Here is a 22,992-nt window from a genome sequence, read left to right as displayed (position 1 = left end):
ACACACCGGGACTCAGAGCATCCCTCGCCCCGGGGCACCGGGACACACCGGGACTCAGAGCATCCCCAGCCCCGGGACACACCGGGACACACCGGCACTCAGAGCATCCCCAGCCCCGGGACACACCGGGACACACCGGGACTCAGAGCATCCCCCGCCCCGGGGCACCGGGACAGACCAGGACCCACAGAATCCCCCACCCTGCCCCGTAGACACGGGGACACACCGGGACCACCGGCACCCACCGCCCCGGGGCACCGGAACACACCGGGACACACCGGGACTCAGAGCATCCTCCGCCCCGGGGCACCGGGACGCACAGTATTCCACTGTCCCGGGACACTGTGACAGCGGGACCCACAGCACCCACGGGACCAGGGACATCGGGACCACTGACCCCCACTGCTCTGGGGCACCGGGACCCACAGCACCCACCACCCCAGGCCGCTGGGACCCACAGGTCCCCACAGCCCCACCCCGGGGACCCCGGCATCCACTGGGACATCGGGACCGCAGGAGCACCTGAACCCACCGGGACCACCGGCAGCACCGGGACCCGCCCCGGGGACACCGGGATCCACAGGCCCCCCGAGGGCTGTATATACCCCCTATATAACAATCCCTATAGAGAACAGCATACCCAGGGGCTGTAAATACCCTTATAGAGACCAGACACCGGGGCTATAGGTACCCCTGTATAGAGCTGGTACCCAGGACTTTATACGCCCCCATACAGACCCCTGGGGTTGCACAAAGACCCCCCCCCTACCCACCGGGACCCCCGGGGTTCCGCAGACCCCTCTGTACAGCCCGGCGGCAGCCCCCCACCCGGGGTTATGCCTGTCCCCCCCCATAGCATCCATACCCCCCAGTCCCCGGGCTGGCGGCCGGCGCGAGGTGCCGGGGGACAGGGGGGACCCCCGGGCGCTACTGCTTGTCGATGGCACCCTGCTCGGCCGCGCTGTCGCGGGGCGCAGCCTGCGCCTGCCACGGTGTCTCCTTCAGAACGAACCAGCAGTTCCCGGCCCACAGCACGAAGTTGAGGAAACCAAAGAGCTGGGGGGGAGAGAGGAAAGACCCCCCGGTGGGGGCACCTATGGGTGAGCCCAGCCCCGGCACCCCGTGAGCCCCATGCACCCCATGGACTTTGTGAGTCCCATGCAACCCATGGCACAAAACGCATCCCGTGCATCCCATGTGCTTCATGCACCCCATGGCACCCAATGCGCCCCACACACACAATGCGTGAACTCAATGTGCTCCATGCACCTCCAGCACCCCGTATCTGTGCACCCCATGCAATCCCTGCACCCCATGGACCTTGTGCACAGGGTGCCTCATGCAACCCATACATCCCTCTGCACCCCATATCTGTGCACCCCATGTGCCCTGTGTGCCCCATGCATCCCATGTGCTTCATGCACCCCATGTGCTTCATGCACCCTCTGCACCCCATGGCACCCAATGCACCCCACACACCCAATGCGTGAACTCAATGCACCCTGTGCACCTCCTGCACCCCGTATCTGTGCACCCCATGCAATCCCTGAACCCCATGGACCTTGTGCACGGGGTGCCTCATGCAACCCATACATCCCGTGCACCCTCTGCACCCCGTATCTGCGCACCCTGTGCACCCCATGTGCCCTGTGTGCCCCATGCATCCCATGGGGGGCTGGAGAGCAGGTCTTGCGAGGAGCGGCTGAGAGAGCTGGGGGTGTTTAGCCTGGAGAAGAGGAGGCTGAGGGGAGACCTCATTGCTCTCTCCAACTCCCTGAAAGGAGGTTGTGGAGAGGAGGGAGCTGGGCTCTTCTCCCAAGTGACAGGGGACAGGACGAGAGGGAATGGCCACAAGCTCCACCAGGGGAGGTTCAGGCTTGATATCAGGAAAAAATATTTCATGGAAAGGGTCATTGGTCCCTGGCAGAGGCTGCCCAGGGAAGGGGTTGAGTCACCTTCCCTGGAGGAGTTTAAAGCACGGGTGGATGAGGTGCTGAGGGACATGGTTTAGTGATTGATGGGAATAGTTGGACTCGATGATCCGGTGGATCCTTTCCAACCTGGTGATTCTGTGATTCTATGATCTACATGTGTGTGCACATGTGTGCGTGCAGGTATGCAAACGCGTGTGCCCCAGCAAGGGCTAGGAGCTGCTTGGCTCTGCCAAGGCACCACCAATCTCTCCCACGAGAGAATTCTATATGTGCCCACGCATGTGTGTATATGTGACCGCGTGTGCCCCGTGTGCCTGTACCGCACATGCCCATGCGTGCACGACCACACGTGACCCATGCACCTGCACAGCACACGTGTATATGCAACCGCGTGTGACCCGTGTGCCTGCACCACACGTGCCCCTGAGCATCGCCGTGTGCCGGTGCCCAGTGCTCACCACAGAGATGTTGGCCAGCCCCATGGCTGGCGTGGTGCCGGTGTTGCAGACCACCCCCTCGCCCTGGCACACGGCCATGGCAGCGATGAGGCTGGCGGGCCGCGTGGCCGCCTTCACGTCGCTCAGCCCCTTGCCCCACGCCGCCGCCGCCACCAGCCAGAAGAAGGTGAAGCAGACGGTGACGCAGAAATCCTGCCAGGGTGAGGAGGCACCTCAGCTCCAGTGCCAGCACAGAGCGAGGCGGGATGCGTCCCGTCCCCACCTGAGGCTGCAGCCCCCTTACCGTGATGGGGAGTTTCTTATTTTCGCCGTAGAGGGAATGAAAGCGCAGGTAAAGCACCAGAGCTGCCATGGCGTAGAGGAAGCAGAAGACCCCCAAGGTCACAAAGAATTCAGCAGGAGCGGAGAAATCGCCGACGAGGTGCAGGGTCTGGGGTTCCGACGTCCCTTCACAGCCCGGCATCTCGAAGGGGATCTGGTATAATCTGGGATAGTGAGAAGGGGATGTTGGGTGGTCTAAGAACAGAAGGGATGGTGGGGATGTCTCTGCCAGCCTGAAAGAACCAGGCTGGGATGGTTCCTTGGGGATGGAGAGCATGGACCCGCTGCTTGGTTGGAACCTGGACCCACTGGTGGCCAAGGGAAAGGGTTAAAACTGTGGCTCATGGCTGGCCCAGCTCCTTCCTTCCCTGATTAACCAGGATTCCCCAGACAGTGCTATGAACTGGAGAAGGGGAATGCCCCGCGGTGCTGGGGGTGCAGAGATTCCCAGCTGGACACGGCCCCTCGCTGCCCACAGGGATGGTGGCCGCGGTCCCACAAGGGTCCCAGCAACAGGGACAGGGGTTAACCCCAACCTGGCACCCCACATCCCCCCAGCTCACTGAGGGGCCACGCGAGGGGTGGTTCCTGGTGGGCTCCTGGAGTTGGGGATGGGGGGGAAGCATGCTCAGTGCCCCCTCACCTGAAAGGGTACCCAAACTGGATGAATATGGCACTCATCTCTTTGTTTTCCTCGTTGCACACCACTACTGCCCCGGTCTCGCTGCTGAAGGAGCCGCAGGCCCCGAAGGCGAAGATGGCGAAGAGCTGCGTGAGACTGGGTGTCAGGTTTGAGAACCTGGGGTCCCCCTCACACCCAGGTTTGAGACCCTGGGGACACCCCCCACCCCCAAATTGGAGCCCCTGGGGACGCCCCTGCCCTGGGGTGGGATGCACCCGGCAAGCTGCACCCCACAGCGCTGAGTCACGGCGGCCGCAGCGAGCTGCCACCCCGCAGCTGTCGGCCACCTGCGCCAGCGCTGGGGCTGCCGCGGGCACCCGGACCCGTGCCCAGGGAAGAAACGGGGCAGCAGTGAGGGGCGAAGCGTGGGTATGATAGGGGACTGCAGCAAGGCCACCCCTTCCCCAGCCCCCAGTTAATTTTAAGCACAGAAGCAGGTTTCCAGCTCGCTGGGAGCATCCGCACGGCGGGACTGCATCCATCCCCCTCCCTCAGTAGCTGCCACTGCCATTTCCCATCCAGCTGCTCCCATCTCCAGAGGAGGGTGTTGGGAAAACTCTGTTCCTAAACCGTTTTCTAGCAACTCATCCCAGCTGAGTGGCCTGGCCTGACGCTGTGGGGACGGGCAGACCCGTGAGCAGCACCCAGGGATGAAGCAGGAGCGCTGGCGGCTTTCCCAGGGATTTTCCTCCTGCTTTCAGTTTGTCTGTGCGCTCAGGACCTGATCCAGCACAACAATCCCCCTGGCAGGGGGTGTCCAGCACCTCCCTGGGGGGATTATCCAAAGCAAAGAGCTGAGGGATTGGGGGAAATGCCTCCTCAACCCAGCTCCTCCGGGCAGGAGATGTCTAAGTGGATTCAACTTCGTGCCCCACGGCTGGGCCCTCCCGTGCCTCAGTTTCCCCAGCGCTGGCACTGGGTTGTGGGGCCAGCTGGGAGCACCCTGGCCATGGCGGGGGCCGTGCCACAGAAATGCTGCCCTGAAATACAATCCCAGAGCCATTCATGGCATGGCCGGGGCAGGGCTGCGGGTGCTCGGCTGCCCCCATCCCCGGGGTTCCCCCCTCTGGAGCCTGCTGACCCCCAGCTCCCTCCCCACCCACCCACCCACATGGTGTCCCCCGAGCCCGTGGGAATGACGGGGACCTGGGACCCCAATATCACCATCCCCTCCGGCGTGGCTGGCCAGAGCCACCTGCTCAAGGTCACCGGGGGGGCCTGAACGCGGGCATCCGAGCAGCCCCGCAAACCCTCGTCCCCAGAGCCCCCCGAGATGGGGACCCCGCGCCCAGAGGTGCTGGGGTGCGGGAAGCTCTGGAGGGGCAGAGGGGTGAGCTCCGGGGTCCCTTTGTCCTGAGGGGCTTTGGGGAAGCAATGAGGGACCCCAAATCGGGGGGGAGACGGGAGGGTAATAGCAGGCAGGAGCCCCGGGGCAGCAGCACCCATGGGTGCTGGGGAAGGGGCTGTGTCTGCCGGGGGTCTGGGTGTCAGGATCAGGTCCAGGGGGGGAGGGACTGGGGGGACTCACCCATTCCAGCACCTTGATGAAGCCCAGGGGCTCCAGGAGGCGGCCCCAGCGCACCCCACCCAGGACACGGTCCTGCGGGGAGAGAGAAGGGGCGCCTAGAACCGAGGGCACCGGGGGCACCGGGAACCGGGAGCTGCTGCGGGGGACGGGGGCTGCAGATTGCAACCAGGGGCAGGGGGGCTGCACAGGGGGACCCAGGAGCTACCGGGGACTGCTCCGAGGGACCCGTGGGCTGCAACCGGGAGACCTGGGGGCTGCAACCGGGAGACCTGGGGGCTGCAACCGGGAGACCTGGGGCTGCCACCGGGAGACTTGGGGCTGCCACCGGGAGACTTGGGGCTGCCACCGGGAGACTTGGGGCTGCAACCGGGTGACCTGGGGGCTGCAACCGGGAGACCCAGGGCTGCAACCGGGAGACCTGGGGGCTGCAACCGGGAGACCTGGGGGCTGCTCCGGGGGGCTGCTCCGGGTGTGGGTGGCCAAGGGGGACAGGAAGACTGCACCGGGGGACCGGGAGGGTTGTCCCGGAGGAGTGGAAGAGCTGCACCGGAGGACCGAGGGGACTGCGCTGAGGAACCGGGGAGCTGCCCCAGGCGGCTGCGACGGGGAACCAGATTTCTGCACCAGAACGTGGGAAGGCTGCACCCGCAAACCGGGAGGCTGCACTGGGAATTGCACGGAGGGACCGGGAGCTGCACCGGGACACCGGGGGTCACACTGGGAATTGCACACAGGGACCGGAGCTACGCCGGAGTCGTCCAGGGGTCCGCACCGGGAGCTGCCCCGGGCACCGGGGAGGCGGTGGGAGGGGGGTGACACCGGAGCCCTACCTGGAGCCGGGTGGCTTTGTCAGCGGTCGCGGGGGCACCGGTCTCGGACATGGCCGGGCCGGGGGCGGTCGGTGCTGCCTCCGCCGCCCGCTGGGATCGCTCCGCTGTCAGAGCCGCCCCCGGACACCCCGCGGCCCCCGGGACGGGCAGCCCCGCCCCCGGACCCCCCCCCCCGGGACAGCCCCCCCCTTCCCCCGGCTCCGCGCCGCCCCCGGGCCCTCCGCCCACCGCGGACCCGGCCCCCTCGGGGGCGTCCAACCCCGCAGCGGGTCTCCCTGTGCCCCTCAGCGCTGGAGCGGCACGGGGGGAGCGGCGGCTCGGGGCGGGGGAGCCGCCTCCATGCTCCCCGCTGCCAGCTCGCCCCGCCCCCCGGCCACACCCCGCCTGGCCCCGCCCCTCAGAGCCCTGGGAGCTCACCTGGGCTCTGGCCACGCCCCCCAGAATCAGAATCATAGAATCACCAGGTTGGAAAAGACCCACCGGATCATCGAGTCCAACCATTCCCATCAATCACTAAACCATGTCCCTCAGCACCTCATTCACCTGTCCCTTAAACCCCTCCAGGGAAGGGGACTCAACCCCCTCCCTGGGCAGCCTCTGCCACTGCCCAATGACCCTTTCCATGAAAATTTTTTTCCTAATATCCAGCCTGAACCTCCCCTGGTGGAGCTTGAGGCCATTCCCTCTCGTCCTGTCCCCTGTCACTTGGGAGAAGAGCCCAGCTCCCTCCTCTCCACAACCTCCTTTCAGGGAGTTGGAGAGAGCAATGAGGTCTCCCCTCAGCCTCCTCTTCTCCAGGCTAAACACCCCCAGCTCTCTCAGCCGTTCCTCTTGTTTTCCAGCCCCTTCCCCAGCTTCGTTGCTCTTCTCTGGACTCGCTCCAGAGCCTCAACATCCTTCTTGTGGTGAGGGGCCCACAACTGAACACAGGATTCGAGGAGCGGTCTCCCCAGTGCCGAGTCCAGAGGGAGAAGAACCTCCCTGGCCCTGCTGGCCACGCCGTGTCTGATCCAAGCCAAGATGCCATTGGCCTTCTTGGCCACCTGGGCCCCTGCTGGCTCATGGTCAGTCGCTGTCACCAACACCCCCAGGTCCTTCTCCTCCAGGCAGTTGCCAGCCAGACTTCTCCTAGTCTGGAGCTGCTCAGGGTTGTTGTGCCCCAAGTGCAGGACCCGCCATTTGGCCTTGTTAAACCTCATGCTGTTGGTCTCAGCCCATGGATCCAGCCTGTTCAGATCCCTTCAGAGCCTCCCTACCCTCCAGCAGATCCAGCTTCCACCCAGCTTAGTGTCATCCGCAAACTTGCTAAGGGAGCACTCGATGAAATTACCTTCATCCAGGTAATTTCCCCTCAATTCAGCGTTGGCCACGCCCCCTAGTTCAGGCCACGCCCCTAAAGCCCCACGAACGCCTCTTCTCTAACCACGCCCCCTAGCGGTCGGACCGTCCTGTTTCGCTCTGGCCACGCCTCCTTGTTCTGATCACGCCCCCAACCCCCCTGGCCACGCCCCCTCCCTTATGTCCCATTGGCTGGAGCGCGGGCGGGGCGGCCCAATGGGCTGTAGAGGCGGCCGGAAGGGGCGGGGCTCTCGCCGGAAGCGGCGGCTGAAGCAGCCGGCGAGGGTAGAGCGGCTTTTCCACCTCCGGGGACCGTTCCGTCTCACCCCCCAACCCCGCGCTGCTCCCCCCACCCCCGGCGCCCCCCGCTCTCGCCATGTTCCTCACGCGCTCCGAGTACGACCGGTGAGTACTGGCCCGCCTCCCCTCTCCCGCCGCCCCTCCCTGCGGCCTGCGGCTGAGTCACGGGCCCGGGCTCCGCCACCTGGGCCTGCGCCCCGCCACCTCTCCCTCCAGCCCTGGAGGCCCGGCCGCCGCGGGGCCGCGCCGAGAGCCCCGCTGGACCCTGCGCGAGCGCCTCTGTTCCTCCGTGTGCGGGTTTCAGCTCCTCCGTGTGCAGGTTCCCGCCCCGCCGGGCACTGGGGCGATGCGGCAGCCTCCGAACCGGTTTTATTTCCTTTAGGATTTGTAAAGTGTCCGGTCCTGGTAGGTAAAAAGGGGGGATGCATCGTATACGAACTGGTTGTGCGGCCCCGGTGCGGAGGGTGGCTGCCTGCGGGCTTGTAAGGCTGTAATTGTCTTGCTAAATGGCTCCAAAATAAGGGGGCTTTGAACAAACCCTTCGGAGGTTTCGTGTGTGGATGGAGGCCCTGGCACAGCACTTCTCTCGGCCACCAGCACAGGGAGGGCAGGGTCAGCCCCTGCTTTATGCAGTGGGAGTCGGGCCGGGGAGGTACGAGAGTGAGATGCAGTGGGGAATCCAAACGGGTCTGTGCTGGTGAAACAAAATCCTACTGTCTCCTGATGCTGAGAGAAGGTGTGCTGAGTGGAGTCCGAAGGCAACGTGCTTCCAGCATCCACACTGGGAAGTCTGCCCTGGAAAAAAAACCTGCTCTTGAGCTGTAATGGGGCCTGCCGGCATTCCATTTGTTCTCTTTTTCCATAAACATCCTGAATCCAGCCCCTGAGAGCATCTGCCAGGAGGCTGATGGGCTCCAGTGAACTTGTACGTTACCTGTACCCTTCTGACATTACCTGTCCCAGCTGGCATCACCCTTCCTACCATCACTCCACGTTTCTTGTCTTCCTTAAGCTTCCTGCCTTTTACACCGTCTCTGATGTTGTTCTTGCAGGGGTGTGAACACTTTTTCTCCGGAGGGGAGGCTGTTCCAAGTGGAGTATGCCATCGAGGCCATAAAGGTACCGTCAGCTCCATCTGCTCACCAAGCGGTGACATTAAGGGCTCTTTCACCCGAAGCGTGGCTTGGCTCAGAAATAAAGCAGGCAGGTTCTGTTGTTTGGGCTCTGCAGTGAGGCAGGGTTTGGCTGGCTCCTGGGGAGGTACGTGATGTCGAGCCTTTCCCCATAGGAGAAAGCTGTGGGAGCTCTTTGCCAGCCTTTCATCCACAGTTTGGAGCAGGAGAGTTGTGCAGCAGTGTGTGATTCCTTCCATCCAGCCAAACCTCCTGCAGCTCGGCTCTGTAAGAGCTCTAGTCAGTGTTGTCAGGCCGCACCTGGAGTACTGCATTCAGTTTTGGTGCCCGCTACACAACAAAGATGCAGACAGGCTGGAAAGGATCCAGAGAAGGTCCTCTAAGATGATCAGAGAACTGGGGAACCTTCTGTACAAAGTAAGGCTGAGAGAGCTGGGCTTGTTCAGCAGAGAAGGCTTAGGGGAGACCTCATTACCGTTTACTGGTACATAAAGAATGTCTGCCAAGAGGCTCATAGAATAGTATGAGTTGGAAGGGACCTCAAAGCCCATCCAGTCCCACCCCTGCCATGGGCAGGGACACCCCCCACTGGATCAGGCTGCCCAAGGCCCATCCAGCCTGGCCTTGGACACCTCTGGAGTGGGGCAGCCACAACCTCCATGGGTGACCTGGGCCAGGACCTAACTACTATCATCGTGAAGAAATTCCTCCTTATGTATAGTCTAAATCTGCCCTTCTCCAATTTATAGCCATCACCCCTAGTCTTATCATTCCATGCCTTTGATAAAAAGTTCCTCCCTAGCTTTCTTGTAGCCCCATTCAGGTACTGGATGGAGATTCCTTTTTACAAGGAGTCACATGGAGAAGACAAGGGGTAATGGGTATAAGTTGCTCCTGGGGAGAGTTTGATTGGGTTCCAGAAGAAAACGTCTCACCATGAGAACAGTTAAACATTGAAATGATCTCCTCAGGGAAGCAGTGGATTTGTCTGCACTGGACACTTACAAGGCTCAGTTTGACAGGGTGCTTAGCTGTCTCATTTAAGCTGTATGTCACCTAAAAAGGAAGGACCAGATGATCCTTGAGGTTCTTTCCAGCCTGGCATTCTATGATTCTATTAAGAAGAATCAAAAGGCGCCAACTTCCCTCAAACACAGGGGAATGTTCCCCTCCCTGTCTCCCACCACCAGTCCACCCTTAAACCAAACCCTTAAAAAGTCCCAAAGCGGACGCTTTTCCCTCACCAGGTCAAATTTCATTTTCAAGTGGAACATTCGTTCTGTTGGATTCTTAAAGGTAAAGGTTCTTATGAGCAAATGGCCCCACCTCTGCAGAGCCCAGTGGCCTCTCTGGGGCACTGGGTGTTCTCAGTTGGTAGGTTATTGTTGTGGACACTGTGGGTGTTGATTGGGAATGGGTTTAAACTTGTGGAAAACAGTCCAGTGGTGCGGGGAAGCAGCTCTGGGTGTGCCTGAGCTGGGCTGGGGAGGAGGAGGGTGCGGGCTGTACCTGCCCTGTGGGGCGTTAGCTCACTGAAACACTGCCTAAGTGAGGAGGCAGAAGGTAGTGGTGTTCGTTAAGGTATTGGGAAGTAAAAGCTCTCAGAAGGATGTCGGTCACCAGGTTGACAAATACACAGAATTGCTGAGATTGGGAAAAACCTTTAACATCATTGAGTCCAACTGTAAATCCGACACTGCCAACTCCACCACTGAATCCTGTCCTTAAGCACCACATCTGCACAGCTTTTAAAACCCTCCAGGGATGGGGACTCCACTACTGCCCTAGGCAGCTGGTTCCGATGCTTCCATCACTCCTTCAGTGAAGGAAGTTTTTCCAATATCCAGTCTAAACCTCCCCTTGGTGCAACTTGAGGCCATTTCCTCTCATTCCCATCCCTTGTCTCTTGGGAGAAGAAACAAGTACACAACTAGCTCCAGCCTCCTTTCAGGAGCTGCAGAGAGCAATGAGGTCTCCCCTCAGCCTTCTTTTTCCAGACTAAACAGCCCCAGCTCCATCGGCTGCTTCCCTTCCCCAGCTCCATTCCCTTCGCTCCAGCCCCTCAATGTCTTTCTTGGAGTGAGGGGCCCAAAACTGAACCCTGGATTTGACACGTGGCCTCCTCAGTGCTGAGCATGGAGGGATGATCCCTTCCCTGGTCAGTAGTAATCACACAGAAGCTTCCTAGCTTCTCCTTTCTGGATCAGCCCATAAGCTTGTTGACAGAATTTGTGCAGCTTGGTGGCTCTTGCAGCATGCTCTGTGTGATCCCCCTGTGTTAGAGATGGAGGAGGAGTCTTTAATGAAGGTGTAACTTCATTAACAAAAATACATCCAAAATGCCATTGAGAGTCCCTCCTTCCCTTGGGGTTTGTGTGGCTGTGACCAGCTTCGTGCTTAAATGACAGGAGGGTTGGACTGTGTCTGGAAGGAACCACATGTGCCTGTGACGGAGCTTCCCCTCTGACAGGCTTGTGGTCATCGGTGTAGCTACCTGGGGAAGCTTGCTGCTAAAATCAGAGTTAGCATCTCCACACCGCAGGTTTTTGTGGTAAATCCCCCTGTGTGGAAAAGCTGGGAGTGCAGGGAGCAAGTGCTTGAGGTCTGCACACCCTTTGACGCTGTGGTGTCCTGCAGGAGCAGGGCAGAACTCGCTGCGGGTGGTTAACCGCTGCTGCGCAAAATGCTCTTGTTCCCATCATAAATCCAGTAGATCTGAGGACACCTAGGAGAAAAAGGGCTAATGGAAAGAAAAATGCCCAAGTCAGGAGTACTGATGCAGTCAGAATTAAGGCAATTATGTGAAATCTTGCTTGCTTTAAAAGCCAATTTCTGTCTTGCAAAGGAAGATTCACAAGGTCTTTTAGTAAAAATGGGTGCTTGGGGAAATGATTAATGGTTTGTGCAGCCCCACTGGGTTCTGACGAACTCTTCAGATGGGAAGTAGCATGGGTTTAACTTTTCCGTGTCCCTAGTTCAAGTTGTAACACTTTAAACTTGGTGTGCAAAGCCAGAGGGTCTTGCACGCAGTGAGGTTTCTGTGCCAGAGATGCCTCCAAACCAAAACACCCACAAATAACCCAAGCCAAAATCAGGAGTCTGCTGTTTATTTGTGCCAGCAGCTGTGCTGCACCCCGTGTTGCGCACAGTGGTGGTAACGGTGTGGTGGTTTGCAGCTTGGTTCCACAGCTATCGGGATCCAGACCTCGGAAGGTGTCTGCCTGGCTGTGGAGAAGAGGATCACCTCCCCACTCATGGAACCCAGCAGCATCGAGAAGATTGTAGAAATTGATTCCCACATAGGTAAGGAGAAGAGCAGTTTGTTTGCCTCTCTGGGAGAGCGCTTGGAAGCGTCCCTCAAGCACTGGAGATGTATATATATAAGACAACTGTCCCCTGGGAGTGTGAGAAGCAGGATTTCAGGGCCAACCTTCCTTGCAAGCAGCTCGGCTGAGCTGAGCGTGAATGCTCTTCTCTCCCAGTGAATGCTGGGTCCTGGTCACTAGTTTTCCAGGCTCCGGGCCAGCAGGACATAGTTACAGGAGCAGGAAGAGGCAGCTGAAGCACTCCTCCTGCCTTCATGACCTTCCTCATGAAAGCTCACCCCAAATTTAGATCTGAGAGGACAGGGAATTACTGCAAAAGGCTTGACTGGAGGCAGGTTTCTCCCGCAGCACTAATGTTGGCCTGTCCCCCTGCTCCAGCAGCTTCCTGTGCCGTGAGGGGGCCCACGGCAGGCTCCTTACCAAATATGTCGCCTCGAAAAGCAGGAGACCTCCAAAATACCCCTGTTGCTGATGACATAGGGCATGGAAGGAGCTCCTGAAGAATCTTACTTCCTCCTCCTATGTGCTTGCAATACCACCCCTTTCCTTCTCGAGCAGGATCTGTGCTGGGGGCTCCTGCTGCATCCCCTTCAGTTGTGGGGTAGCCAGCCCTCCCTGTGGAGGGGAGGGATGAGATCCCCTTCCAAGGAGATTGCTTCTCTTGGAAGGCCTCAAATGTGGCACCTTTAACCAGTTTGGGTTTGGGGTGGGGAGAGGCATGACGGAGAATTGGGTTGTGTACCTGCCCTTCAGCTGGGCGTCTGTCCTTGCTCTTGAGCAAATCTGTTTCGATCCCATCCTCCTTCCCCCACCCCAGCAAGGTGCGGTGCTGCACTGCTGTGTGCTCCCATCCAGGGAACCACTCTGCCCTGCAGCCTTTTTTATGTCTCCATGGGCTTTGGGAACTCTAGAGGAAGGTGGCCTTGTGACTAATGGGTGAAATGGCTTGTGTTTTCCCTCTCCCATTCCAGGGTGTGCCATGAGTGGCTTAATAGCTGATGCAAAGACTTTAATTGATAAAGCAAGAGTGGAGACTCAGGTAAGACTTGTGTTTCTCTTCAAATAACAGCACAAGGCTCAGGGACATCTGGGAGGTCTCTGGCATGGGAAGATGGTTACAGCAAAGGAGCCAGAATGGTGGGAGGCTGGTGGGGAGCACAGCTTCATAGAATCATAGAATCACCAGGTTGGAAGAGACCCACCGGATCATCGAGTCCAACCATTCCCACCAATCTCTAAACCATGCCCCTCAGTACCTCATCCACCCACACCTTAAACACCTCCAGGGAAGGCGAATCAACCACCTCCCTGGGCAGACCGTTCCATTGCCTGATGACCCCAATTCCCTAATGCCTAATTCCCCTGTGAGGCTTTTGCAGAACAAAGAGGTGGAGGCTTCCCTGTTTTTTTTTTTTTTGTGGGAATGCTGTGTTAGGTTCTCCAGTGATCGCAGTACCAGCAGCTCTGCTCCAGTGAACATCTAGGGCCCTGTGACTGACTTTGTCTTGATAAAAGACTGGTTATACTGCTTATATTTTTGACCCCTTAAATTTCCTCAGTGCCTCCGGTCCTTGGAAGCCCCAGGTGCAAATATCTCTGATGTGGTAAAGACTGTTTTATGGAGTGTGGCTACTTGCTGGCACTCCTCATGCTTCTGGAGAACCAGATAACCCCATTGCTTTGGAAACAGATACTGAAATAAAGTGCTCTGGCTTTGCATTTTCCTGTTGGCATCCCAAAGGCCTAGGAATCCCAAGGTTTCTGGGGGATCCCTGCACAAGTTTCCCAGCTCTTGTTCTGCACTTCTGCTCTCTTCCTGGCACTTCCCTCTTGTGGCTGAGTGGGCTGTGCCCTGGTGCCATCATCTTTGTGGCTGTGCAGGGCATCGCTCCAGCCCATGGTGTGAATGGCCCAGGATTGTTGAAGTTTGGGAACAAGGTGATAATTTGAGCTTTTATTGTTTTTTTTTTTTCCTGCAGAATCACTGGTTCACCTACAACGAAACCATGACGGTGGAGAGCGTGACACAGGCTGTGTCCAACCTGGCGCTTCAGTTTGGGGAGGAGGATGCAGACCCAGGGGCAATGGTGCAGAGCTGGGGGGACTCAGGGTGGTGCAGGGGGCTTCCCTCTGACTTCACCCTCAGTCTTGCCCTAACCCCTCTGCTCCTTTCTCTTGCAGTCTCGTCCATTTGGCGTGGCACTGCTTTTTGGAGGAGTTGATGAGAAGGGACCCCAGCTGTAAGTTCGAATCTTAGTCCAGCACAGTTCTGGAAAGAGATAAAATCTCCCAGGAACTTTTAATGAATGGATTCTGGGATTTCACTGAAGCACTGAGGTTTATCCCGTTGCGTACCTGATGTGTTTGTTAAAGCTTTTAAACCCTTCCATTGAAAGCATGGGTTGCAGCAGTGTGTGAGCACTGGCTGCTTCTTTGGGATTGATGAGGATGCCTTGCCCCCGTGTGGGTTCCTGGACAGGAGGGAGGCGTTAAAGCTCTCCTCGTCCCAAGTTTATTCTTACCTTTCCCTAAAAGACTAGCAGAGCCACCAGTAACTTAATACGTGGAGCCTGCTGTAACATTCCTCAGGGAGGTGGTGGAGTGCTTGTAACCTGAACTCCTGTGCTTCAAACACTTGGCCTCAGCTGGAGGTGGGAATGCTGGAGGTGGGAACGGCTCTGCAGAGCCAACCCAATAGGGTCTCCCCACGGCCCTCCTCCCAGGAGCAGCACTCAAAACTTGCTGGGTTTATTAAACAAATAAGATAAGGGGGAAATAAAAAGGAAAACAATTCTCCGAATACAGAGGGCAGTGTTGGGAGCGTGTAGCTCTCCTAGCTTACCAGCCCAATGGGTCTGCTGGCGACTCTGGCGTTCCTTGAACCTTGGTCTCCTCCTCTGCACGCCAGGAGGAGAGACCTGTGGCCGCTGGGTGTGAGGAGAGAGGCTGGGCACTGCTAGGGGCTGCTGCCTGCTCTGCTCTGTCGCTGCAGAGGAGCCCTTATTCTTCCCCAGCTCTGAGCCATGCAGGATCTGGGGCTGGTGGGAAAGCCCCCGGGCTGCCGCAGTGTGGGATGGGGTGCAGTGACTGTTCACTCTCTTCCCTGTGTTGCTGCAGGTTTCACATGGACCCATCAGGGACGTTTGTTCAGTGCGATGCCAGAGCTATTGGCTCTGCCTCGGAGGGTGCACAGAGCTCTCTGCAGGAGGTCTACCATAAGGTAAAAGGCTGGATTGGAGCTGGCATTTCACGAGTTTAGAGGTACCTCACAACCTACAAGGATCTGCTCATCCCTTATGAGTGATTTCTAAGAATCTTGCGCTGTAGAGGAGGTGTGTGAGGTTGTCAGGGTGGGACTCGGTCCCTGGCAGTTGATCCCATAACTGGGTGTCAGTGCTGAGTTGCTGGATGAAGATCTCTGTGATGAGGAGTACTACAACCAGCAGCTCCCCATTAGGCTGCTGCCACCACGGTGATTCCATGGAACTCGAGACGTGTCTGGGATGCCAGTCTCTGCCTCTGGCAGGTGATAATTAAGCCCATGTCAGGAAGTCCTCTATAAATAATAGAACTGCTATAGAAACACTGCCGTCTGGCATCAGGGCTCAGGATGGACGCAGCCTGAGCATAAAGTACTGAAGCAAGTGGCTTCATTTCACCCAATCCGTTCAGCCAGTGAAGTTGGTGGCTTTTATGCTGCAAATACTGATCCCAGTTGATCTTAAATAGAAACTTCCTTTCCTCCAGGAGGAGGCAGCTGCCCATTCTGTGTGGTAAGAACCCAAACACTGTGAGGACAAGCACAACTGATGGTGCTGAGTGCTCTAAGACTAACCAGTCTGATTTGCTCACTAGCAGAATTGCCTGAGTTCTGAGCCCCAGGGCTTCTTCACCACCTTCCAAGTGCAGAGTTCCTGCAAATACCACTACTGTCACTCTTCAGACATTGTGCAGCCCTCTGGCTCTGGATCCTCCTCATGCAAGGATTTATGTGATTAAAGCTCCTGCCAAGAGGGAGTCCAGCTTTTCGGAGCTCCCACTGGAGCTCGTTGTGGTGAACTGCTTGACAGACAGTGACTGGTGAAGGGAAGCAGTTCCTTGTGCCCCGGTCCTGATAGGTTTATATGTCCAGATTAACAGTTCTTAAGCTTCGTAAAAAGTTATATGGAAGCAGAAAGTTGCCATCCCTGCAATTGTCACTACCCTGCCTGAACAGCGCACTTTGATCTCTTGTTGATACTGCAGATAACCTGATAAGCTTTTGAATTTTCTGCCAGTGACAGCTTAAAGGATTTGAGGGGAGCGGGAGGGAGAGCAGCGTGCTTTTGCAGCCCAAGGGGCAATGCACAAGTACTTGCTTGACCGTCAGTAATGCAATTAATGAGTGGTTTGTTTTACAGTCAATGACGCTGAAAGAAGCAATCAAATCTTCCCTCGTCATCCTGAAACAAGTGATGGAGGAGAAGCTGAATGCAACCAACATTGAGGTAACTGCAACTTGTTAGCTGCTCATGGTTGTGGCCTGCGGTGCTTGGCGTGGAGCAGAGCCTGCGCTCTGCAACCTTTGCTTCCTCGGTGCAAATCCTGCTGGCTGCGTAGCAAGCGTCTCAGCAGTGCCTTGCATCTTAAACACTCAGGTGAGAGCAGTGCCTGCTTGCTTCCTGCAGAAGGTCTGCCTGTGCTGCTAGAGCAAGGAATGAGCTGGTGGAGCAGCTCAGGGCTTCGCCAACCAGCCCAGCCGTTGGCTTGGGATGTTCTTGCTACTTCAAGCTGCCTCTTGTGTGGCACATCAGAAAGGTTGGAGCTTGCTTTAGGCTTCTAGAGGAGTGCAGCCTGGCCTGTTTGCCTGGGTAATCCACAAGTGCTGGCAGAAGTGATTCTCATGGGGCTCCCTGAACGTGGGCTGGAGATGGGTGCGTGTGGAGCCCCTGCTGACCTTACCCAGACCGAGTCAGCCAGTGGGAACCTGTCCTGCCAGCCAGATCATTTTTTCTTCCCCTGGATTTAGCCATTCTTTTTTTCCTGGGTACTTGTAATATTAGATGGAATGAAAATTATACAGCTTCTGGACTTGCTATATTCAGTCTTGGGGTGGTTCCAAAAATCTGTTGGACAGGAGGACCAGGAGGTGAAGCCTCCAGGAGTGAATGTGCTCCTCTAACCTCTGGCTTTTGCCCACAGGCTCCAGAGCTCAGGTTGGTCCCAGCACTGGTGCTCTCAGGGATCCCCACAGACGTGGAGGTTCCTGTCCCCTCAAACCCTGCTCATTAGAGTTGTAATTCTCCTTTTTAGGTAGCAAAGGTAAAAACCCCTCCAGATCACTAGTGATAATGGATATATGATGAGCAGGGCTGGCGTGTAGAGTTTGCTTCTATTTCTGGCGGGTTATGAGACACTAGACCTTTTCCAATCATGTTATTGCAGCTCCCAAGCTGCTCTTCTCCTGCTTTTCTCACATTTTTTCCCCTGAACCTGTTTCTCAAATGGCCCAAAAGTTTGCACCCTATTTTTTATATAAAATACCACTGCTGGAAACCTTCCCTGAAGCGATTAACCTGCTTCCTCTGGGGGAAAAGGGCCAACAGCACGCTGAAAACAGAGAGACTGTCCAGAAGCAACGCTGGACGGCTGAAATCTGCTTCCCAGCTGCACTCCCATCCCACACCGATCAGTTCTTTCACCATCAGCTTCAGGACTCTTCTGGAAGATACACAGTACAGTGTGAAGAAGCTGAGGCAGAGGAGTGTGTACAGTATCCTCATGTCATGTCCCTGTTTAACAGGGCTTAACTGTGCCTGGCAAAGCCTTGAACGCATTGAGGAATCATGTCAGGGTTGAGTATGAGAAGAATGTGCTGAGGATTAAAAGGTCTCTATTGACTCAAGTCACCCTTATGGCTGAAAATCTGCTACCTGAAGTAGCTGCTCTGCTTTCTAGCCTTTTATTACAGAAGTGTGGTGCCCCGATTTATTTACTTTAGCCCCTTCCCTCTTTTTATGTGGAGTTTTCCACCTAGCAGCGAAGACAAAGATTAAAGTGTGATCATGGAGGAGTGAAATCTGTAGGCAGCGAAAGTCAGGAGCCTGTTATGCTTTTACATTAATCACTTCTCCTGAAGCCTGTAAGGGAATGATGGAGCAAAGCTTTGCTTTGTAGGGAGAAGGTGAGGCACAGGCTGTGGTGTCTCTTGAGTACCTGCTCAGGGTTTCAGGGTGCATATATATGTGTGGCCAAGTTTCTTTAGGCCAGCACCCACACAGGTGATTCCCAGGGCCTAAAGTGGCATCTGTCAGTGTCTGACTTGTCTGAGGGTGTCAGCGAACACGTGGGTTGTCAGGGGCTCTCAGGGTTAGTCTTGGGGATGTTTCTCCTGGAAAACCACTCCCTCTGTCCCAGAAGTGTGTTCTGACACCTTGTGCTGCTCTATGGGTTCTTCCAGTACTGAAATGGGCTTCAGGAAAGCTGGGGGAGGAGCTCTTGATCTCAGGGAGCGTAGGGGCAGGATATGGAGTTTTCAGCTGAAAGAGGGGAGGTTGAGATGAGATCTTAGGAAAAAATGTTTTCCTGTGAGGGTGGGGAAGCCCCTGCCCAGGTTGCCCCATCCCTGGAGGTGTTCAAGGTCAGGTTGGATGGAGCTTTGAGATCCCTGATCCAGTGGGAGGTGTCCCTGCCCATGGCGGGGGTGGGACTGGATGGGCTTTGAGTTCCCTTCCAGCCCAAACCATTCCACGATTCTATGGGTCACCTTGCAAGAAGAGAAACCAAGGAAGGGCTCTTGGATTTGCCAGGACCCTCTGCAGCTTTCCTTCAGTTTACTGCAACCAAACGCTGATCCCTGAAGAGTGAAGATGCCTGCTGGGGTGGGGGAGCCTGCGGCTCCTGCAGCTTTCTGACTTGCCTGCTGGTGGCAGCTCTGTGTCTCGGGCTCCCGTGCCCTCAGTGAGGTGGGAATGCCAGTCTCCGTTACATTCCTCCTCCAATCTTGTGGTTCATCAAGTATCCCTTGTTCTGGTGCCCACCCTGAGCACCGTCTCAGCTCTCTGCCCTGGACGCTGCCTCCCTCTGCTGTGCCCAGCGCTGTCCCCTCGGCTTTGCTGTGGAAGAGATCACTTTGACCTCTCTCACAGAGTGCCTGGCAACCACGAGATGCCCTGTGGCTCACTCATTGTCTGTGTTTGGTGATCAGAAGGCAGGTTTGCCTCTGCCAGGGTTTCCCAGAGCTAATTCTTCAAGAGTTTTCTTCAAGTGTGTGTTCTCACAGGGCACGTAATGGGCTGGGATTTACCCATGGCTGGTTCTGGGAGGAGAGGCACCCCTGACGGCAGCCAGAGCCGCCCCTCTCCAGGAGCATTTGAGGAAGGGCTTGTATTAACGGGGCCTTTCTCCTAGCAGGCAGGAGCAGAGCCTGTCTCTTCCCAGCAGACGTTCCCCTGCTGCTGCTACTATGAGGAGCCTGAGTCAATTAAAAGCTATTTCTGCTGCAGGCAGCTATTTTAGGGAATCAAAGAGCATGTTACAGGGTGGAATGATCTTGCTGGGCTGGCAGATCAGGCAGCTGAGAAAGAACAGCTGCTCCATCCGCTGTGCTGCTCTGTCCCCTGCCCCATGCTGTCACCTCACGCTTAACCCCTTGCTCCTTCTCTTTCAGCTTGCCACGGTGGAGCCCGGGATGAAGTTCCACATGTACACAAAAGAGGAGCTTGAAGAGGTCATCAAGGATATTTGAAATAGAGAGAAACTCCCTCAAAGGCTCATTTCCCTGATCAAAGCAAAGTGACCCTCGGTTCTTTCCAGTACCCGTGGTTTTATTTTCCAGCAGCATCTGTAATTGCTCTTCTTAGAAGGCTCTGGAGGTTTTTTTACAGTTTCTGTACATAAACTGATCTCTACAGTACGACGAAATGAGAATAAATCATTTTGTTACTCTATCCTGGGTTCCTCATCGTGGAGGACTGGATGGGGGGGGTCATTTAGAGGTAAAACCGGGGTAACATCTGCTGCTGAAATCATTGTGGGTGAAGCGGCGCCTGCCAGGCTTGTGGTGCTGCCTGCGCCATCTGGCACTGTGCCATCTGTCTGGTGCCACACTCCCATTAGCTGTGGCAGTAGCAAGTCTCCCTCTCGTGGAGAGCTTGGTGATATCACAGCGGGAGATCTCTAGAATTTCATGAGTCTTGAAAAACATTCCATTCTTAGATCTGCAAGTACCTCTTCAGTGCATTCCCCCAGGCCTTCTCTATTGTTTTTTGTCCATAGTGGCTTGCCTGAGGCTCTGATTCCTTCCCAGGGAAGAAATCCATAACTAGGCTTGGGGTTGTGTTTCTTTCTAATGGAATTAGATTAATTTTTCAGATTAATTAAGCCTGCTTAATTCTGAGCACAGTCTCGTTCTGACCAACAAATGTCTGTTCCGCTCCACAGGGCCTGTGGCTTTTTTGCCTTGTTCTCCAGCCACCATCTCTGTCCTTGTCCTCAAAATAGTGTCGGAGAACGGCAGATCAGTCTGGTAACAGAATAAGCTGAGATTAGCAAAGTATTTTCCTACAAAATCGGGCCTGCTTGGTGAGCGCAGTGCAGGGGCTGGGGAGCCACTTTGGTGCCACCCTGTGAGTGTTGGCAGGTGGCGGTGGCAGCTCCGCTCTGTCCTGTTTTGAGGAATTGCAATCTCACCCTGACCAAACCCATGTTGGTCAGGCCTGTGCTGCGCCCCGGTTTCCCTGGTAAGCGGGGTCATTGCCAGTGTTCATGCTGCGCTGGAATGAGGAACTTTCCTCTCAGTTCAGCGCTGGGAATTGTGTGCCAGCAGATGTTTCGCCCCTTGGCAAAGCCAAACATTTGCTGCGGCTTATCTCACACCTGCCAGCCTCCACCTTCTGCGGAAAGGAAAGTGCCAATCCTATTAATTTTTTCCTTTCTTGCTATCCCAGACAGATGCAGGAAGGGAAACAAGGTTGTTGTGGCTGGACAATCCGTCCTTGGATAACCTCAGTGCTCTCCTCTCAAGAGTTCCTGCTGTGAGTTTCCCCTTTTTGCATAATAGCCTAGAGGAAATAAATTGGATCATCTGGCAGTGCCAGAGACCTTGGCAGGGGCTGGATTCTTCCACAGGTGTAAGAGCAAACACAACACGTCATAGAATCACAGAATGGTTTGGGTTGGAAGGGAACTCAAAGCCCATCCAGTCCCACCCCGGCCATGGGCAGGGACACCTCCCACTGGATCAGGTTTCTCCAAGCCCCATCCAACCTGGCCTTGAACACCTCCAGGGATGGGGCAGCCACCACTGCTCTGGGCAGCCTGGGCCAGGGCCTCCCTACCCTCATTGTGAAGAATTTCTTCCCAATGTCTCATCTAAATCTTCCTCCCAATTTAAAGCCATTCTCCCTCGTCCTATCACTCCATGGCCTTCTAAAAAGCCCCTCCCGGCTTTCCTGGAGCCCCTTTCAGCACTGGAAGCTGCTTTAAGGTCTCCCCAGGGCCTTCTTTTCTCCAGGCTGAACAACCCCAACTCTCAGCCTGTCCTCATAGCAGAGGTGCTGACTGACTTTACCCTTTAGGGAGCCCTTCCTTGTAGCCTTAATACAGGGAAACAAGCCCGAGTTTTGCTCTGCCTGCATGGTCTCTGCCACTCCTCATCCCTATCGTGGATCTGAGGCAGAGACGCGGGCGGCTCTGGCGTGGGAGCTCCCCTGTCCTGAATATCCAGCAGGCCAGGATGACATCCAGGGCACCACCCGGAGTGAAACCGCCCCAGAAGTGAAACTGGGGCTGCTATCAGCTGCTGGCTATCTGGAAGGTGTAATTATCTTTAACATGCTTCAGCGCTTTGTATCGTCTCAGAGCTCTGTTGTGTTCCCTCCTCCTTTGGGAAAGAGCCTGATGGGTGTCCCAGCCGGAGTAAACCACCCTGTCCTACTGAGAGCCGGGCTGTTCCAGGAGGCAGTGCTCCTTCCAGGCTTGTTTATGTCCCAAGAAACACAAAAAGCTAATTCTTCCACACGCTGTGCTCAGGCAGAAAATGGTCCTTTATGCCCTGCCCTCATCACATGGTTCGCTGGTGGCAACATCACGCAAGCGGCCTCTTGGCAAGTGAAAATTGAGGCTTTGTGCTCCTTATCTGATCTCTCTTGGCAAGGGAGAAGCTGAGGCTCTTTCCAGAGCGACCATAGCGAATGGCAAGGGTATGAGGAGAGTGGGAACCGGTGTTTGATGCCTTTGCTGTCGGTCACGCATCAAACTTGTAGCTAGCCTCTTTTCTGGGGAGAGGAGGGAGAAAAAAGGTGGAAGTATGACACAGCAGTACAGTGAACATTTCCCTCGTGGACAGGAGAGCCTGGAGGGAGGGTGAGCAGGACCCCATCGAGGCTGACGCTGGCATGAGGAGTGAGGTGAAATCCCCGCTGTGGAGCTGAGACACTAGGGTAGAGAGCTCAGGGCCCCCTTCCCCACCGGCCCCTTCCCTGAGCTGGGAGAGTGGGCACAGACAGGATCTTTTGGAGTCCTTTCCTTTTGGGGTCTTTTCTGGGGTTGCCACAGCCTGTGCTCCAGCCCGATGATGTGCAAGGGTGCGACCATCCAGCAGGAAACCCCTTAGCTCTGTCTGTCTGCCCTGTCCTGGAGGGGGTGTCACTGCTGTCCCTGTCCCCCTCTCCCTCCCCTACCAGCTGTGCTCTCCCCTGCAGCAGCCTCAGTGTCCCCAGCCCGGGCTGGGGGGACACGGACACGCAGGGTCATGGCTTTATAACTTATGAAGTTATAAAGTAGGTATGTTTATTCAGCGCTGAGATGCACAGGAGAATTATTTCTCAAAAAAAGACGTGCATGCCCATCGTGGCAGCTTGTCTTGGCTTTATACAGCAGTGCTACGTATTCATAAAATTCAAAAAAACACCTATACATATTCACAACCTTTCCCTGCTTCTTATGACAATGAGTTTGAGAAGAGTCCCCTGTCCCCCTCCCTGCAGGCTGTGCCCCCCCAGCATCCTCAGAGTCCCCATGGGGGACACTGCTGTCCCCTGTGCCCACCCCCCCGCAGGCTGTGCCTCCCCCAGCATCCTCAGAGTCCCCATGGGGGACACTGCTGTCCCTTGTGTCCCCCCCCCGCAGGCTGTGCCCCCCAGCATCCTCAGAGTCCCCATG

General features: G+C 56.4%; 2 protein-coding genes across 2 annotated transcripts; one reads left to right on the top strand and one right to left on the bottom strand.

Annotated features, from left to right (window-relative positions):
* Positions 1-724: 724 nt before the first annotated feature.
* Positions 725-5,906, bottom strand: SYPL2 (synaptophysin like 2). Its single transcript, XM_069875806.1, has 6 exons — positions 5,754-5,906; positions 4,924-4,995; positions 3,357-3,481; positions 2,676-2,877; positions 2,393-2,584; positions 725-1,056 (listed from the first exon to the last, which is right to left on the bottom strand). The coding sequence occupies exons 1-6, from the start codon at positions 5,802-5,804 to the stop codon at positions 928-930; spliced, it is 771 nt and encodes a 256-aa protein (XP_069731907.1). The 5' UTR covers positions 5,805-5,906; the 3' UTR covers positions 725-927.
* A 1,438-nt stretch (positions 5,907-7,344) lies between these two features.
* PSMA5 (proteasome 20S subunit alpha 5) lies at positions 7,345-19,778 on the top strand. The gene is made up of 9 exons (XM_069875807.1): positions 7,345-7,496; positions 8,444-8,510; positions 11,701-11,827; positions 12,822-12,889; positions 13,830-13,937; positions 14,032-14,090; positions 14,968-15,070; positions 16,251-16,337; positions 19,499-19,778. Exons 1-9 carry the CDS (start codon positions 7,468-7,470, stop codon positions 19,574-19,576), a joined length of 726 nt encoding a protein of 241 aa, XP_069731908.1. The 5' UTR covers positions 7,345-7,467; the 3' UTR covers positions 19,577-19,778.
* Positions 19,779-22,992: the final 3,214 nt, after the last annotated feature.

This window comes from Phaenicophaeus curvirostris, chromosome 24 (assembly GCF_032191515.1).
Source record: "Phaenicophaeus curvirostris isolate KB17595 chromosome 24, BPBGC_Pcur_1.0, whole genome shotgun sequence".
Lineage (NCBI taxonomy): Eukaryota > Metazoa > Chordata > Aves > Cuculiformes > Cuculidae > Phaenicophaeus > Phaenicophaeus curvirostris.
Note: the sequence above shows the minus strand (reverse complement) of the source record. Positions and strands in the feature narration are given on the sequence as shown.

What these genes read in the sequence shown, in the direction of transcription:
- SYPL2 (XM_069875806.1), bottom strand. Translation starts at nt 5,804, where the DNA reads ATGTCCGAGACCGGTGCCCCCGCGACCGCTGACAAAGCCACCCGGCTC. An exon ending in TCATCAAGGTGCTGGAATGG is followed by an intron (nt 3,482 to 4,923) that starts GTGAGTCCCCCC and finishes AGTCTCACGCAG; the next exon opens with CTCTTCGCCATCTTCGCCTT. An exon ending in GGCTGGCCAACATCTCTGTG is followed by an intron (nt 1,057 to 2,392) that starts GTGAGCACTGGG and finishes TCTCCCCCCCAG; the next exon opens with CTCTTTGGTTTCCTCAACTT.
- PSMA5 (XM_069875807.1), top strand. Translation starts at nt 7,468, where the DNA reads ATGTTCCTCACGCGCTCCGAGTACGACCG. An exon ending in AGAAATTGATTCCCACATAG is followed by an intron (nt 11,828 to 12,821) that starts GTAAGGAGAAGA and finishes CTCCCATTCCAG; the next exon opens with GGTGTGCCATGAGTGGCTTA. An exon ending in TGCAGGAGGTCTACCATAAG is followed by an intron (nt 15,071 to 16,250) that starts GTAAAAGGCTGG and finishes TTTGTTTTACAG; the next exon opens with TCAATGACGCTGAAAGAAGC.